At 47.9% G+C, this 17,432-nt stretch overlaps 1 protein-coding gene across 4 annotated transcripts in view; it reads right to left on the bottom strand.

Moving 5' to 3' along the window:
- The window catches only part of LOC142470059 (dipeptidase 2-like), a 113,410-nt gene that overhangs the window by 55,923 nt on the left and 40,055 nt on the right, over positions 1-17,432 (bottom strand). For all 4 annotated transcript variants that reach the window (XM_075576960.1, XM_075576958.1, XM_075576957.1 and 1 more), the window contains exons 3-8: positions 16,481-16,607; positions 15,454-15,583; positions 14,935-15,076; positions 14,522-14,591; positions 13,692-13,868; positions 13,052-13,136 (exon numbers count right to left, since the gene is read on the bottom strand). In XM_075576960.1, the coding sequence (XP_075433075.1) occupies positions 13,052-13,136; positions 13,692-13,868; positions 14,522-14,591; positions 14,935-15,076; positions 15,454-15,583; positions 16,481-16,607 (731 nt within the window). The remainder of the gene's footprint in view (positions 1-13,051; positions 13,137-13,691; positions 13,869-14,521; positions 14,592-14,934; positions 15,077-15,453; positions 15,584-16,480; positions 16,608-17,432) is intronic.

The following is a 17,432-nucleotide window of genomic DNA, read 5'->3' as shown; positions in this document are numbered from 1 at the left end:
GTACGCGCTGACACAGAGAAGGAATGTTTGTGTTGCACACGCTGACACAGAAGGAATGTTTGTGTTGCACGCGCTGACACAGAGAAGGAATGTTTGTGTTGTACGCGATGACACAGAAGGAATGTTTGTGTTGCACGCGATGACACAGAAGGAATGTTTGTGTTGTACGCGCTGACAGAAGGAATGTTTGTGTTGCACACGCTGACACAGAAGGAATATTTGTGTTGCACGCACTGACACAGAAGGAATGTTTGTGTTGTACGCGCTGACACAGAAGGAATGTTTGTGTTGCACGCGCTGACACAGAAGGAATGTTTGTGTTGTACGCGCTGACACACAGAAGGAATGTTTGTGTTGTACGCGATGACACAGAAGGAATGTTTGTGTTGCACGCGCTGACACAGAATTAATGTTTGTGTTGCACGCGCTGACACAGAAGGAATGTTTGTGTTGTACACAGAAGGAATATTTGTGTTGCACGCGCTGACACAGAGAAGGAATGTTTGTGTTGCACGCGCTGACACAGAAGGAATGTTTGTGTTGTACGCGCTGACACAGAAGGAATATTTGTGTTGTACGCGCTGACACAGAGAAGGAATGTTTGTGTTGCACGCGCTGACACAGAAGGAATGTTTGTGTTGTACGCGCTGACACAGAGAAAGAATGTTTGTGTTGTACGCGCTGACACAGAAGGAATGTTTGTGTTGCACGCACTGACACAGAAGGAATGTTTGTGTTGCACGCGCTGACACAGAGAAGGAATATTTGTGTTGCACGCGCTGACACAGAAGGAATGTTTGTGTTGTACGCGCTGACACAGAGAAGGAATGTTTGTGTTGTACGCGCTGACACAGAGAAGGAATGTTTGTGTTGCACGCACTGACACAGAGAAGGAATGTTTGTGTTGCACGCGCTGACACAGAAGGAATGTTTGTGTTGCACGCACTGACACAGAAGGAATGTTTGTGTTGCACGCACTGACACAGAAGGAATGTTTGTGTTGTACGCGCTGACACAGAGAAGGAATGTTTGTGTTGCACGCGCTGACACAGAAGGAATGTTTGTGTTGCACGCACTGACACAGAAGGAATGTTTGTGTTGCACGCGCTGACATAGAAGGAATGTTTGTGTTGCACGCACTGACACAGAAGGAATGTTTGTGTTGCACGCACTGACACAGAAGGAATGTTTGTGTTGCACGCTCTGACACAGAAGGAATGTTTGTGTTGTACGCGCTGACACAGAAGGAATGTTTGTGTTGCACGCACTGACACGGAGAAGGAATGTTTGTGTTGCACGCGCTTACACAGAAGGAATGTTTGTGTTGCACGCGCTGACACAGAAGGAATGTTTGTGTTGTACGCGCTGACACAGAGAAGGAATGTTTGTGTTGCACGCACTGACACAGAAGGAATGTTTGTGTTGCACGCACTGACACAGAAGGAATGTTTGTGTTGCACGCTCTGACACAGAAGGAATGTTTGTGTTGCACGCACTGACACAGAAGGAATGTTTGTGTTGCACGCACTGACACAGAAGGAATGTTTGTGTTGCACGCACTGACACAGAAGGAATGTTTGTGTTGCACGCACTGACACAGAAGGAATGTTTGTGTTGCACGCTCTGACACAGAAGGAATGTTTGTGTTGTACGCGCTGACACAGAAGGAATGTTTGTGTTGCACGCACTGACACGGAGAAGGAATGTTTGTGTTGCACGCTCTGACACAGAAGGAATGTTTGTGTTGCACGCACTGACACAGAAGGAATGTTTGTGTTGCACGCACTGACACAGAAGGAATGTTTGTGTTGCACGCGCTGACACAGAAGGAATGTTTGTGTTGTACGCGCTGACACAGAAGGAATATTTGTGTTGCACGCGCTGACACAGAAGGAATGTTTGTGTTGCACGCGCTGACACAGAAGGAATGTTTGTGTTGTACGCGCTGACACAGAAGGAATATTTGTGTTGCACGCGCTGACACAGAGAAGGAATGTTTGTGTTGTACGCGCTGACACAGAAGGAATATTTGTGTTGTACGCGCTGACACAGAGAAGGAATGTTTGTGTTGCACACGCTGACACAGAAGGAATGTTTGTGTTGCACGCACTGACACAGAAGGAATGTTTGTGTTGCACGCACTGACACAGAAGGAATGTTTGTGTTGTACGCACTGACACAGAAGGAATGTTTGTGTTGCACGCGCTGACACAGAAGGAATATTTGTGTTGCACGCGCTGACACAGAGAAGGAATGTTTGTGTTGCACACGCTGACACAGAAGGAATGTTTGTGTTGCACGCACTGACACAGAAGGAATGTTTGTGTTGCACGCACTGACACAGAAGGAATGTTTGTGTTGTACGCGCTGACACAGAAGGAATGTTTGTGTTGCACGCGCTGACACAGAAGGAATATTTGTGTTGCACGCGCTGACACAGAGAAGGAATGTTTGTGTTGCACACACTGACACAGAAGGAATGTTTGTGTTGCACGCACTGACACAGAAGGAATATTTGTGTTGTACGCGCTGACACAGAAGGAATGTTTGTGTTGTACGCGCTGACACAGAAGGAATGTTTGTGTTGCACGCACTGACACAGAAGGAATGTTTGTGTTGCACGCACTGACACAGAAGGAATGTTTGTGTTGCACGCACTGACACAGAAGGAATGTTTGTGTTGTACGCGCTGACAAAGAGAAGGAATGTTTGTGTTGCACACGCTGACACAGAAGGAATATTTGTGTTGCACGCACTGACACAGAAGGAATGTTTGTGTTGTACGCGCTGACACAGAGAAGGAATGTTTGTGTTGCACGCACTGACACAGAAGGAATGTTTGTGTTGCACGCACTGACACAGAAGGAATGTTTGTGTTGCACACGCTGACACAGAAGGAATATTTGTGTTGCACGCACTGACACAGAAGGAATGTTTGTGTTGTACGCGCTGACACAGAAGGAATGTTTGTGTTGCACGCGCTGACACAGAAGGAATGTTTGTGTTGTACGCGCTGACACACAGAAGGAATGTTTGTGTTGTACGCGATGACACAGAAGGAATGTTTGTGTTGCACGCGCTGACACAGAATTAATGTTTGTGTTGCACGCGCTGACACAGAAGGAATGTTTGTGTTGTACACAGAAGGAATATTTGTGTTGCACGCGCTGACACAGAGAAGGAATGTTTGTGTTGCACGCGCTGACACAGAAGGAATGTTTGTGTTGTACGCGCTGACACAGAAGGAATATTTGTGTTGTACGCGCTGACACAGAGAAGGAATGTTTGTGTTGCACGCGCTGACACAGAAGGAATATTTGTGTTGTACGCGCTGACACAGAAGGAATGTTTGTGTTGTACGCGCTGACACAGAAGGAATGTTTGTGTTGCACGCACTGACACAGAAGGAATGTTTGTGTTGTACGCGCTGACACAGAAGGAATATTTGTGTTGTACGCGCTGACACAGAGAAGGAATGTTTGTGTTGCACGCGCTGACACAGAAGGAATGTTTGTGTTGTACGCGCTGACACAGAAGGAATGTTTGTGTTGTACGCGCTGACACAGAAGGAATGTTTGTGTTGCACGCGATGACACAGAAGGAATGTTTGTGTTGTACGCGCTGACACAGAGAAGGAATGTTTGTGTTGTACGCGATGACACAGAAGGAATATTTGTGTTGTATGCGCTGACACAGAGAAGGAATGTTTGTGTTGCACGCGATGACACAGAGAAGGAATATTTGTGTTGTACGCGCTGACACAGAAGGAATGTTTGTGTTGCACGCGCTGACACAGAAGGAATGTTTGTGTTGCACGCGCTGACACAGAAGGAATATTTGTGTTGTACGCGCTGACACAGAGAAGGAATATTTGTGTTGTACGCGCTGACACAGAAGGAATGTTTGTGTTGCACGCGCTGACACAGAGAAGGAATGTTTGTGTTGCACGCGCTGACACAGAAGGAATGTTTGTGTTGCACGCGCTGACACAGAAGGAATGTTTGTGTTGCACGCGCTGACACAGAGAAGGAATGTTTGTGTTGCACGCGCTGACACAGAAGGAATGTTTGTGTTGCACGCGCTGACACAGAAGGAATGTTTGTGTTGCACGCGCTGACACAGAGAAGGAATGTTTGTGTTGTACGCGATGACACAGAAGGAATGTTTGTGTTGCACGCGATGACACAGAAGGAATGTTTGTGTTGTACGCGCTGACAGAAGGAATGTTTGTGTTGCACGCGCTGACACAGAAGGAATATTTGTGTTGTACGCGCTGACACAGAGAAGGAATGTTTGTGTTGTACGCGCTGACACAGAGAAGGAATGTTTGTGTTGCATGCGCTGACACAGAAGGAATATTTGTGTTGTACGCGATGACACAGAAGGAATATTTGTGTTGTACGCGATGACACAGAAGGAATGTTTGTGTTGTACGCGATGACACAGAAGGAATGTTTGTGTTGTACGCGCTGACACAGAAGGAATGTTTGTGTTGTACGCGATGACACAGAAGGAATGTTTGTGTTGCACGCACTGACACAGAAGTAATGTTTGTGTTGCACGCGATGACACAGAAGGAATATTTGTGTTGTACGCGCTGACACAGAAGGAATGTTTGTGTTGCACGCGCTGACACAGAAGGAATGTTTGTGTTGCACGCACTGACACAGAGAAGGAATGTTTGTGTTGCACGCGCTGACACAGAAGGAATGTTTGTGTTGTACGCACTGACACAGAAGGAATGTTTGTGTTGTACGCGCTGACACAGAAGGAATGTTTGTGTTGTACGCGCTGACACAGAAGGAATGTTTGTGTTGTACGCGCTGACACAGAGAAGGAATGTTTGTGTTGTACGCGCTGACACAGAAGGAATGTTTGTGTTGCACGCACTGACACAGAAGGAATGTTTGTGTTGCACGCGCTGACACAGAGAAGGAATATTTGTGTTGCACGCGCTGACACAGAAGGAATGTTTGTGTTGTACGCGCTGACACAGAGAAGGAATGTTTGTGTTGTACGCGCTGACACAGAGAAGGAATGTTTGTGTTGCACGCACTGACACAGAGAAGGAATGTTTGTGTTGTACGCGATGACACAGAAGGAATGTTTGTGTTGCACGCACTGACACAGAAGGAATGTTTGTGTTGCACGCACTGACACAGAAGGAATGTTTGTGTTGTACGCGCTGACACAGAGAAGGAATGTTTGTGTTGCACGCGCTGACACAGAAGGAATGTTTGTGTTGCACGCACTGACACAGAAGGAATGTTTGTGTTGCACGCGCTGACACAGAAGGAATGTTTGTGTTGCACGCACTGACACAGAAGGAATGTTTGTGTTGCACGCACTGACACAGAAGGAATGTTTGTGTTGCACGCTCTGACACAGAAGGAATGTTTGTGTTGTACGCGCTGACACAGAAGGAATGTTTGTGTTGCACGCACTGACACGGAGAAGGAATGTTTGTGTTGCACGCGCTGACACAGAAGGAATGTTTGTGTTGCACGCGCTGACACAGAAGGAATGTTTGTGTTGTACGCGCTGACACAGAGAAGGAATGTTTGTGTTGCACGCACTGACACAGAAGGAATGTTTGTGTTGCACGCACTGACACAGAAGGAATGTTTGTGTTGCACGCTCTGACACAGAAGGAATGTTTGTGTTGCACGCACTGACACAGAAGGAATGTTTGTGTTGCACGCACTGACACAGAAGGAATGTTTGTGTTGCACGCACTGACACAGAAGGAATGTTTGTGTTGCACGCACTGACACAGAAGGAATGTTTGTGTTGCACGCTCTGACACAGAAGGAATGTTTGTGTTGTACGCGCTGACACAGAAGGAATGTTTGTGTTGCACGCACTGACACGGAGAAGGAATGTTTGTGTTGCACGCTCTGACACAGAAGGAATGTTTGTGTTGCACGCACTGACACAGAAGGAATGTTTGTGTTGCACGCACTGACACAGAAGGAATGTTTGTGTTGCACGCACTGACACAGAAGGAATGTTTGTGTTGCACGCGCTGACACAGAAGGAATGTTTGTGTTGTACGCGCTGACACAGAAGGAATATTTGTGTTGCACGCGCTGACACAGAAGGAATGTTTGTGTTGCACGCGCTGACACAGAAGGAATGTTTGTGTTGTACGCGCTGACACAGAAGGAATATTTGTGTTGCACGCGCTGACACAGAGAAGGAATGTTTGTGTTGTACGCGCTGACACAGAAGGAATATTTGTGTTGCACGCGCTGACACAGAGAAGGAATGTTTGTGTTGCACGCGCTGACACAGAGAAGGAATGTTTGTGTTGCACGCGCTGACACAGAAGGAATGTTTGTGTTGCACGCGCTGACACAGAAGGAATGTTTGTGTTGCACGCGCTGACACAGAGAAGGAATGTTTGTGTTGTACGCGATGACACAGAAGGAATGTTTGTGTTGCACGCGATGACACAGAAGGAATGTTTGTGTTGTACGCGCTGACAGAAGGAATGTTTGTGTTGCACGCGCTGACACAGAAGGAATATTTGTGTTGTACGCGCTGACACAGAGAAGGAATGTTTGTGTTGTACGCGCTGACACAGAGAAGGAATGTTTGTGTTGCACGCGCTGACACAGAAGGAATATTTGTGTTGTACGCGATGACACAGAAGGAATATTTGTGTTGTACGCGATGACACAGAAGGAATGTTTGTGTTGTACGCGATGACACAGAAGGAATGTTTGTGTTGTACGCGCTGACACAGAAGGAATGTTTGTGTTGTACGCGATGACACAGAAGGAATGTTTGTGTTGCACGCACTGACACAGAAGTAATGTTTGTGTTGCACGCGATGACACAGAAGGAATATTTGTGTTGTACGCGCTGACACAGAAGGAATGTTTGTGTTGCACGCGCTGACACAGAAGGAATGTTTGTGTTGCACGCACTGACACAGAGAAGGAATGTTTGTGTTGCACGCGCTGACACAGAAGGAATGTTTGTGTTGTACGCGCTGACACAGAGAAGGAATGTTTGTGTTGCACGCGATGACACAGAAGGAATGTTTGTGTTGTACGCGATGACACAGAGAAGGAATGTTTGTGTTGTACGCGATGACACAGAAGGAATGTTTGTGTTGCACGCACTGACACAGAAAGAATGTTTGTGTTGTACGCGCTGACACAGAAGGAATGTTTGTGTTGTACGCGCTGACACAGAGAAGGAATGTTTGTGTTGTACGCGCTGACACAGAAGGAATGTTTGTGTTGCACGCACTGACACAGAAGGAATGTTTGTGTTGCACGCGCTGACACAGAGAAGGAATATTTGTGTTGCACGCGCTGACACAGAAGGAATGTTTGTGTTGTACGCGCTGACACAGAGAAGGAATGTTTGTGTTGTACGCGCTGACACAGAGAAGGAATGTTTGTGTTGCACGCACTGACACAGAGAAGGAATGTTTGTGTTGCACGCGCTGACACAGAAGGAATGTTTGTGTTGCACGCACTGACACAGAAGGAATGTTTGTGTTGCACGCACTGACACAGAAGGAATGTTTGTGTTGTACGCGCTGACACAGAGAAGGAATGTTTGTGTTGCACGCGCTGACACAGAAGGAATGTTTGTGTTGCACGCACTGACACAGAAGGAATGTTTGTGTTGCACGCGCTGACACAGAAGGAATGTTTGTGTTGCACGCACTGACACAGAAGGAATGTTTGTGTTGCACGCACTGACACAGAAGGAATGTTTGTGTTGCACGCTCTGACACAGAAGGAATGTTTGTGTTGTACGCGCTGACACAGAAGGAATGTTTGTGTTGCACGCACTGACACGGAGAAGGAATGTTTGTGTTGCACGCGCTGACACAGAAGGAATGTTTGTGTTGCACGCGCTGACACAGAAGGAATGTTTGTGTTGTACGCGCTGACACAGAGAAGGAATGTTTGTGTTGCACGCACTGACACAGAAGGAATGTTTGTGTTGCACGCACTGACACAGAAGGAATGTTTGTGTTGCACGCTCTGACACAGAAGGAATGTTTGTGTTGCACGCACTGACACAGAAGGAATGTTTGTGTTGCACGCACTGACACAGAAGGAATGTTTGTGTTGCACGCACTGACACAGAAGGAATGTTTGTGTTGCACGCACTGACACAGAAGGAATGTTTGTGTTGCACGCTCTGACACAGAAGGAATGTTTGTGTTGTACGCGCTGACAGAAGGAATATTTGTGTTGCACGCACTGACACAGAAGGAATGTTTGTGTTGCACGCTCTGACACAGAAGGAATGTTTGTGTTGCACGCACTGACACAGAAGGAATGTTTGTGTTGCACGCACTGACACAGAAGGAATGTTTGTGTTGCACGCACTGACACAGAAGGAATGTTTGTGTTGCACGCGCTGACACAGAAGGAATGTTTGTGTTGTACGCACTGACACAGAAGGAATATTTGTGTTGCACGCGCTGACACAGAAGGAATGTTTGTGTTGCACGCGCTGACACAGAAGGAATGTTTGTGTTGTACGCGCTGACACAGAAGGAATATTTGTGTTGTACGCGCTGACACAGAGAAGGAATGTTTGTGTTGCACACGCTGACACAGAAGGAATGTTTGTGTTGCACGCACTGACACAGAAGGAATGTTTGTGTTGCACGCACTGACACAGAAGGAATGTTTGTGTTGTACGCACTGACACAGAAGGAATGTTTGTGTTGCACGCGCTGACACAGAAGGAATATTTGTGTTGCACGCGCTGACACAGAGAAGGAATGTTTGTGTTGCACACGCTGACACAGAAGGAATGTTTGTGTTGCACGCACTGACACAGAAGGAATGTTTGTGTTGTACGCGCTGACACAGAAGGAATGTTTGTGTTGCACGCACTGACACAGAAGGAATGTTTGTGTTGTACGCGCTGACACAGAAGGAATGTTTGTGTTGCACGCGCTGACACAGAAGGAATATTTGTGTTGCACGCGCTGACACAGAGAAGGAATGTTTGTGTTGCACACGCTGACACAGAAGGAATGTTTGTGTTGCACGCACTGACACAGAAGGAATATTTGTGTTGTACGCGCTGACACAGAAGGAATGTTTGTGTTGTACGCGCTGACACAGAAGGAATGTTTGTGTTGCACGCACTGACACAGAAGGAATGTTTGTGTTGCACGCACTGACACAGAAGGAATGTTTGTGTTGCACGCACTGACACAGAAGGAATGTTTGTGTTGTACGCGCTGACACAGAGAAGGAATGTTTGTGTTGCACACGCTGACACAGAAGGAATATTTGTGTTGCACGCACTGACACAGAAGGAATGTTTGTGTTGTACGCGCTGACACAGAGAAGGAATGTTTGTGTTGCACGCACTGACACAGAAGGAATGTTTGTGTTGCACGCACTGACACAGAAGGAATGTTTGTGTTGCACACGCTGACACAGAAGGAATGTTTGTGTTGCACACGCTGACACAGAAGGATTGTTTGTGTTGCACGCACTGACACAGAAGGAATATTTGTGTTGTACGCGCTGACACAGAGAAGGAATGTTTGTGTTGCACGCGCTGACACAGAAAAGGAATGTTTGTGTTGCACGCGCTGAAACAGAAGGAATGTTTGTGTTGTACGCGCTGACACAGAGAAGGAATGTTTGTGTTGTACGCGCTGACACAGAAAAGGAATGTTTGTGTTGCACGCGCTGACACAGAAGGAATGTTTGTGTTGCACACGATGACACAGAAGGAATGTTTGTGTTGCACACGCCGACACAGAAGGAATGTTTGTGTTGCACGCGCTGACACAGAGAAGTAATGTTTGTGTTGCACGCGCTGACACAGAGAAGGAATGTTTGTGTTGCACGCGCTGACAGAAGGAATATTTGCGTTGCACGCACTGACACAGAAGGAATGTTTGTGTTGCACGCGCTGACAGAAGGAATATTTGTGTTGCACGCACTGACACGGGGAAGGAATATTTGTGTTGCAAGCACTGACACGGGGAAGGAATATTTGTGTTGCACGCGCTGACACAGAAGGAATGTTTGTGTTGCACGCACTGACACAGAAGGAATGTTTGTGTTGCACGCGCTGACACAGAAGTAATGTTTGTGTTGCACGCGCTGACACAGTAGTAATGTTTGTGTTGCACGCGCTGACAGAAGGAATATTTGTGTTGCACGCACTGACACGGGGAAGGAATATTTGTGTTGCATGTGCTGACACAGAAGGAATATTTGTCTTGCACACGCTGACACAGAAGTAATGTTTGTGTTGCACGCGCTGACAGAAGGAATATTTGTGTTGCACGCACTGACACAGAAGGAATGTTTGTGTTGCACGCGCTGACACAGAGAAGGAATATTTGTGTTGCACGCACTGACACAGAAGTAATGGTTGTGTTGCACGCGCTGACACAGAGAAGGAATATTTGTGTTGCACGCGCTGACACAGAAGTAATGTTTGTGTTGCACGCGCTGACACAGAAGTAATGTTTGTGTTGCACGCGCTGACAGAAGGAATATTTGTGTTGCACGCACTGACACGGGGAAGGAATATTTGTGTTGCATGTGCTGACACATAAGGAATATTTGTGTTGCACACGCTGACACAGAAGTAATGTTTGTGTTGCACGCGCTGACAGAAGGAATATTTGTGTTGCACGCACTGACACAGAAGTAATGTTTGTGTTGCACGCGCTGACACAGAGAAGGAATATTTGTGTTGCACGCACTGACACAGAAGTAATGTTTGTGTTGCACGCGCTGACACGGAGAAGGAATGTTTGTGTTGCACGCACTGACACAGAAGGAATGTTTGTGTTGCACGCACTGACACGGGGAAGGAATATTTGCGTTGCACACGCTGACAGAAGGAATATTTGTGTTGCACGCGCTGACAGAAGGAATGTTTGTGTTGCACGCGCTGACAGAAGGAATGTTTGTGTTGCACGCGCTGACACAGAAGGAATGTTTGTGTTGCACGCGATGACACAGAAGGAATGTTTGTGTTGCACGCGCTGACAGAAGGAATGTTTGTGTTGCACGCGCTGACAGAAGGAATGTTTGTGTTGCACGCGCTGACACAGAAGGAATGTTTGTGTTGCACGCGATGACACAGAGAAGGAATGTTTGTGTTGCACGCACTGACAGAAGGAATATTTGTGTTGCACGCACTGACACAGAAGGAATGTTTGTGTTGCACGCACTGACAGAAGGAATATTTGTGTTGCACGCACTGACACAGAAGGAATATTTGTGTTGCACGCACTGACACAGAAGGAATGTTTGTGTTGCACGCACTGACAGAAGGAATGTTTGTGTTGCACGCGCTGACAGAAGGAATGTTTGTGTTGCACGCGCTGACACAGAGAAGGAATGTTTGTGTTGCACGCGCTGACACAGAAGGAATGTTTGTGTTGCACGCGATGACACAGAAGGAATGTTTGTGTTGCACGCGCTGACAGAAGGAATGTTTGTGTTGCACGCGCTGACAGAAGGAATGTTTGTGTTGCACGCGCTGACACAGAAGGAATGTTTGTGTTGCACGCGATGACACAGAGAAGGAATGTTTGTGTTGCACGCACTGACAGAAGGAATATTTGTGTTGCACGCACTGACACAGTAGGAATGTTTGTGTTGCACGCACTGACAGAAGGAATATTTGTGTTGCACGCACTGACACAGAAGGAATATTTGTGTTGCACGCACTGACACAGAAGGAATGTTTGTGTTGCACGCACTGACAGAAGGAATGTTTGTGTTGCACGCGCTGACAGAAGGAATGTTTGTGTTGCACGCGCTGACACAGAGAAGGAATGTTTGTGTTGCACGCACTGACACAGAAGGAATATTTGTGTTGCACGCACTGACACAGAAGGAATGTTTGTGTTGCACGCACTGACACAGAAGGAATGTTTGTGTTGCACGCGCTGACACAGAAGGAATGTTTGCGTTGCACGCACTGACACAGAAGGAATGTTTGTGTTGCACGCGCTGACACAGAGAAGGAATGTTTGTGTTGCACGCACTGACACAGAAGGAATATTTGTGTTGCACGCACTGACACAGAAGGAATGTTTGTGTTGCACGCACTGACACAGAAGGAATGTTTGTGTTGCACGCACTGACACAGAAGGAATATTTGTGTTGCACGCACTGACACAGAAGGAATGTTTGTGTTGCACGCGCTGACACAGAGAAGGAATGTTTGTGTTGCACGCACTGACACAGAAGGAATGTTTGTGTTGCACGCGCTGACACAGAAGGAATGTTTGTGTTGCACGCGCTGACACAGAAGGAATGTTTGTGTTGCACGCACTGACACGGAGAAGGAATATTTGTGTTGCACGCACTGACACAGAAGGAATGTTTGTGTTGCACGCGCTGACACAGAAGGAATGTTTGTGTTGCACGCGCTGACACAGAGAAGGAATGTTTGTGTTGCACGCACTGACACGGAGAAGGAATGTTTGTGTTGCACGCGCTGACACAGAGAAGGAATGTTTGTGTTGCACGCGCTGACACAGAAGGAATGTTTGTGTTGCACGCACTGACACGGAGAAGGAATATTTGTGTTGCACGCACTGACACAGAAGGAATGTTTGTGTTGCACGCACTGACACGGAGAAGGAATGTTTGTGTTGCACGCGCTGACACAGAAGGAATGTTTGTGTTGCACGCGCTGACACAGAAGGAATGTTTGTGTTGCACGCGCTGACACAGAAGGAATGTTTGTGTTGCACGCACTGACACGGAGAAGGAATGTTTGTGTTGCACGCGCTGACACAGAGAAGGAATGTTTGTGTTGCACGCACTGACACGGAGAAGGAATGTTTGTGTTGCACGCGCTGACACAGAGAAGGAATGTTTGTGTTGCACGCGCTGACACAGAGAAGGAATATTTGTGTTGCACACGCTGACACAGAGAAGGAATATTTGTGTTGCACACGCTGACACAGAGAAGGAATGTTTGTGTTGCACGCACTGACACGGAGAAGGAATATTTGTGTTGCACGCACTGACACAGACTGCCACGGTAGAGAAGGGATGTTTACGGGTCACACCTGCTACGTTGGAGATATTGGCCGTGATGTCGCATGCCACCAATTTACTGTGGAAAGTCACCATCACAAGGCCTTTCTTCTTTTGCTGAAAGCAAACACAGGGTTACAGGAGCTCAGGAGTAGGGGGGGGGGTGGGGAGAGGGTGAAGAGGCTGATCAGGAGAGAGACGGGAGAGGGCGAGGAGGCTGATCGTGGAGGGGGAGAGAGAGAAGGCTTATCGGGTAGGGTGAGGGAGGGAGAGAGGGTGAGGGAGGGAGAGAGGGTGAGGGAGGGAGAGAGGGTAAGGGAGGGAGAGAGGGTAGGGGGAAGGTGTGGAGGCTGATGGGGGAGAGAGGGTGTAGAGGCAGTTTGGGGAAGGGGAGGGGAAGAGAGGGTAGGGAGGCTGATCAGGGAGGAAGGTGAGGAGGGAGGCTGATCAGGGAGGAGGGTGAGGTGAGGAGGGAGGCTGATCAGGGAGGAGGGTGAGAAGGTGAGGAGGGAGGCTGATGCGGGAGGGGGAAGAGAGAGTGGGAGAGGCTGATCAGGGAGTGGGGGAAAGATTGGACTAATGCAAGAGGCTTGGGCAACTTCTTTATAGCTATACTGACTATAGGTCAAGCAGAGGTGAGGCTTTCCCCGGCCCCCGTGGCATCAGACTCACGATTTTGCGCAGGATGTCGTCTCGCACGTTGCGTTCGTTGGGGCACAGCGCGTAGGCCGCGGAGTGACTGAAAATAACCGGAGCGCTGGAGACCTCCAGGACTTCTAGAGACGTTTCAAAGGACGTGTGAGAGAGGTCGATGATCATACCCATCCGGTTCATCTCCTTCACCACTTCCTAAAACACACACGGGGACCAGTTCATGGACTGGGTGTGTCAGCATCCAAAGAATCATACGGTAGTTGTAGACACACAGCTAGGGTTGCCAGGTGGCTTCTCCAAAAATACTGACCCAGTGGTGAAAGGTGCGACCCACACACACAGCTCCATGCTGTTTCCTCCTCTCCTTGGCCCCACCTCCAGGCTCCTGACACCGTTACCAAGCAGCAGCCAATCAGGATGGAGGAAGCTGCACGGCCCCCTAGCAGCAGCCCTTCTCTCTCCCTGCTCAGGGCAATCCCTTGCAACCCTTCTCCCCCCCAAGCCGTTCAGGTCACTATGTCCAGAGAGATAATTCTGGACACATACTGTACATGTTTTTTACTGTACAATGTCCAAATACTGGACAGTCCAGTTCAATACTGGACACCTGGCAACCCTATGACACAGCCCTCTTCACATACACATCTGTTTAGAATTACTGCCAATCTGTTTAGAATTACTGCCAAAGAGACAATCACATCGCTTCCCAGAAATATATCTATATATATATATATATATATATATATATATATATATATATATATATATATAAAAATCTATACACACACATATATAGTATGATCCCCCTGCATAGAAGGGGTTAAATGACTCTGATGGCCGGGCCTTACTCTGCCGAAATCGGTCAGGCTTTTCTTTCTTTGGTAGAAGTTATGGACTCCCTCTGTGGAGGACTTCGCCCTGCGGAGCAATGAGACGTGATTACTAGCTTCACCCCCAACCACCGCTCCGCCTCCCCTGTCTGTGTCATCCTGAGCTGGAGGGGACCGACTGGATGAGCCATACGCCCCTTCTCTCTGTGACATATTGGGGGCGTCACACCTAGGGGGGGGGGTAAACTGTCACTGCTGTCTTCTGCCTCCGTGCCCATGGGGGATGGAAGCCCATTCCAGTCTCTGTGTCACTGTCACCTCGTAATGCCCATTTCTCCTGTCACGGTGTTAAGGAGAGACCCTACGGCCATTGGCACCCTATGTCTCAGGGTCACCCTGTCCTACATCTTTGTTGTCCCCGAGCCGTTTACCACGGTGTGTTGCAGGTGTGGGTAAGAGTCATGTATCGGACTCCCAAGTCGTAGAACATCCTCAGGGCCCCCAAGCTGCTGTCAATGGAGTGTCCCCCTTCTATCCCGATCAGACAGGCGATCCTCGTAGTGTTAGCGATACCTGGAGCATTCAAAATGAAACGTTGTCAGGAGAAGTTACAGAACAATGCTCCCAGCGCTCAGGACGTGCTATGGATAATGCAGATACTTTGTGACACATTACTACTACGGATGTTATCATTGTCCCAGTACCACAGGAAACAGCACCGATACCACAGCCAAATCCAACCTCACGTTGGTTATAATTCAGCCTCCAGAGTCCAGGCCACACTGCTGCCTTCCCGGGCCAGTAACCGTTACAAAGGGCTGGCTTTATTTCCTATTTTATAACGCTGTACTACAGGGACCAGAATGTGGCCTCCATCGTGTCCTGGCACCATATCCGAGTGGGGAGAGTCTACCTGTGCACTCTGGCCCCAGGAGCTGACACTCGCTCACCTTCTGATGACGTCACTAGCTCCAGCTCTTCATATTCGTTACACATCCGCTTGATGACATCGATCTGTTCCAGCGTCAGCCTCACCGCGTCCTTATCCTGAGCGATGCACAGAACGTACGCCGACCAGAACTGGGGCACGAGGAAGAACAGGTTAGAGATGTTATTTGAATGCAGTTCTTATTGTATGTATGTATGTGTGTATGTATGTATATATATATATATATATATATATATATTCCAAACACACACACAAACCGCATGCGTGCCTATAAATAATAGTACCCCCAAAAAATTGCATATATTCGCTAATATTATGATAGCCAGCGGTGCTCCGGGGAGGAAACGAGGAGCACACCGGTATACTAAAGAAATAATTTTATTGGTCACATAAAAACAGGGGAGAAAGGATAAAATGGAGGGGAACTCTAAACTATCTCCTCAGGGACAGAGCAGTACTCTGTATTGGACTCTTATAAAGTGTCATACTGTGAACTTGTGTGTAGTACTCTATTGCACAAACACAGCACAAGAAGTCAAGTCTGTTACCGGGACATTTCCATGCATAGCAGATACTGGTACCCCATAACGGGGCCTGTATCTCGGAAGCAAGGAGTCCCCGGATCTGAAATCAACGCGGTTCTGCTCCAGAGACCCTCTGCTCATCTACACTAGTAATACAATTTAAATTAAAATATTTTTATTTCGGGTGAGATTTGCGCAGAGAGAGGTGTCTCTCTCTCTCTCTGTAGCATAGGCCCCTTAGTCTTTATCTTGCAACTTGTTGCTTCGATCACTAAAGTGACCCGCTGGTATTTCCGCTGCGTGTTACCCGTACTGTGGGTACTTATTATTAATGCTTGTAAGAGGGTTTGTGATACTTAAAGATGTTTTTACTTCTGTATATGTGTGTGTAACAAACGGCAGAAAAGCTGTAAACAGTAGAGTGCTTTCATGTTAGATGCAGCTAAACGGTGCTGTCCTGGCCCGGAACCCGTCCCTCGCCCCGGTGAAGGGGTTCTGTGTTACCTGAGCTCCCACGAGTCCAGCTCGTAGCTTCTGTAGGTTGGTCCTAGTCCGGTTCAGCGTCCTCAGGTCAATTTCCTTCAACCTGTTATTGTAAAGTCTTCTCAGCTGCAGGGGGAAATCATTGTGCCTGCAAATAATGGCCGACAAGTTATCCCAGAGGAAACCCCTTCCCCCCGCCCCCCCCCCCCCCACCCATCCCCCTCCCTGGCTGCCTTATTGAGCAACGGGCGGGAGTAAAAGGAACAAGTTCATCCTATTATTTCTCTGGATCCCTGGTAGACTCCCATAGTCTTACCATGTTCCTATCTGTTGTAATACCTCAGACCCTGTTTGACCCTTGGGACATGTTTTTTCTATTTAGGGTTTAACATTGTATCCCAAGCATGTTTGGAATCCCTTACTGAATTAGCCCTTACCACCTCTGTTGAGTGGCTATTTTATAGATCTACTACTCTTTCAATTAAGTACTTCCTCACATTTCCTGAGCCTCCCACCCCCCAGCTTCAGAGCATGTCGGCCCATGCGCTTGGGCATGGTCCCCTTCGCCCACAAATGCAGCGGGGAGAGAGTTAAAGGAGTTATGCAGCCATGGGGTGGGGCGGGGTACGTGTTCCTTTATTGTCCTAACTGGTGGCGGGGTTGGCCTGCCTGTCGTGGGTGCCCAGGAAGTAAGAAGGTTTGGTGACCATACGCCTTTGATTGGGACTGGTTTGTAACTCTATCGGGTATGGGAGCCACGGCTAAGGCGTTGGGCTTTGTACCAGGGACGACGGGCAGTATGGTTGGGGGTGGAAAAAGGATTTAATATATAACATTATTATTCCATAAAAGCTGTGGCCTTATTCATCCAAAGATCTGTGGTCCGTGTCTCTATGGGTTGCGGGGAGACCCGCGGGTGATTAGCTTTACAGGACCTTTTGTTGTAGCAGCTCTCTTTCTAGTAACAACACGT

The sequence above is a fragment of the Ascaphus truei genome, chromosome 19, assembly GCF_040206685.1.
Source record: "Ascaphus truei isolate aAscTru1 chromosome 19, aAscTru1.hap1, whole genome shotgun sequence".
NCBI classification, from domain to species: domain Eukaryota; kingdom Metazoa; phylum Chordata; class Amphibia; order Anura; family Ascaphidae; genus Ascaphus; species Ascaphus truei.
The sequence above is the reverse complement of the archived record's forward strand: the minus strand, read 5'-3'. Positions and strand labels throughout refer to the sequence as shown.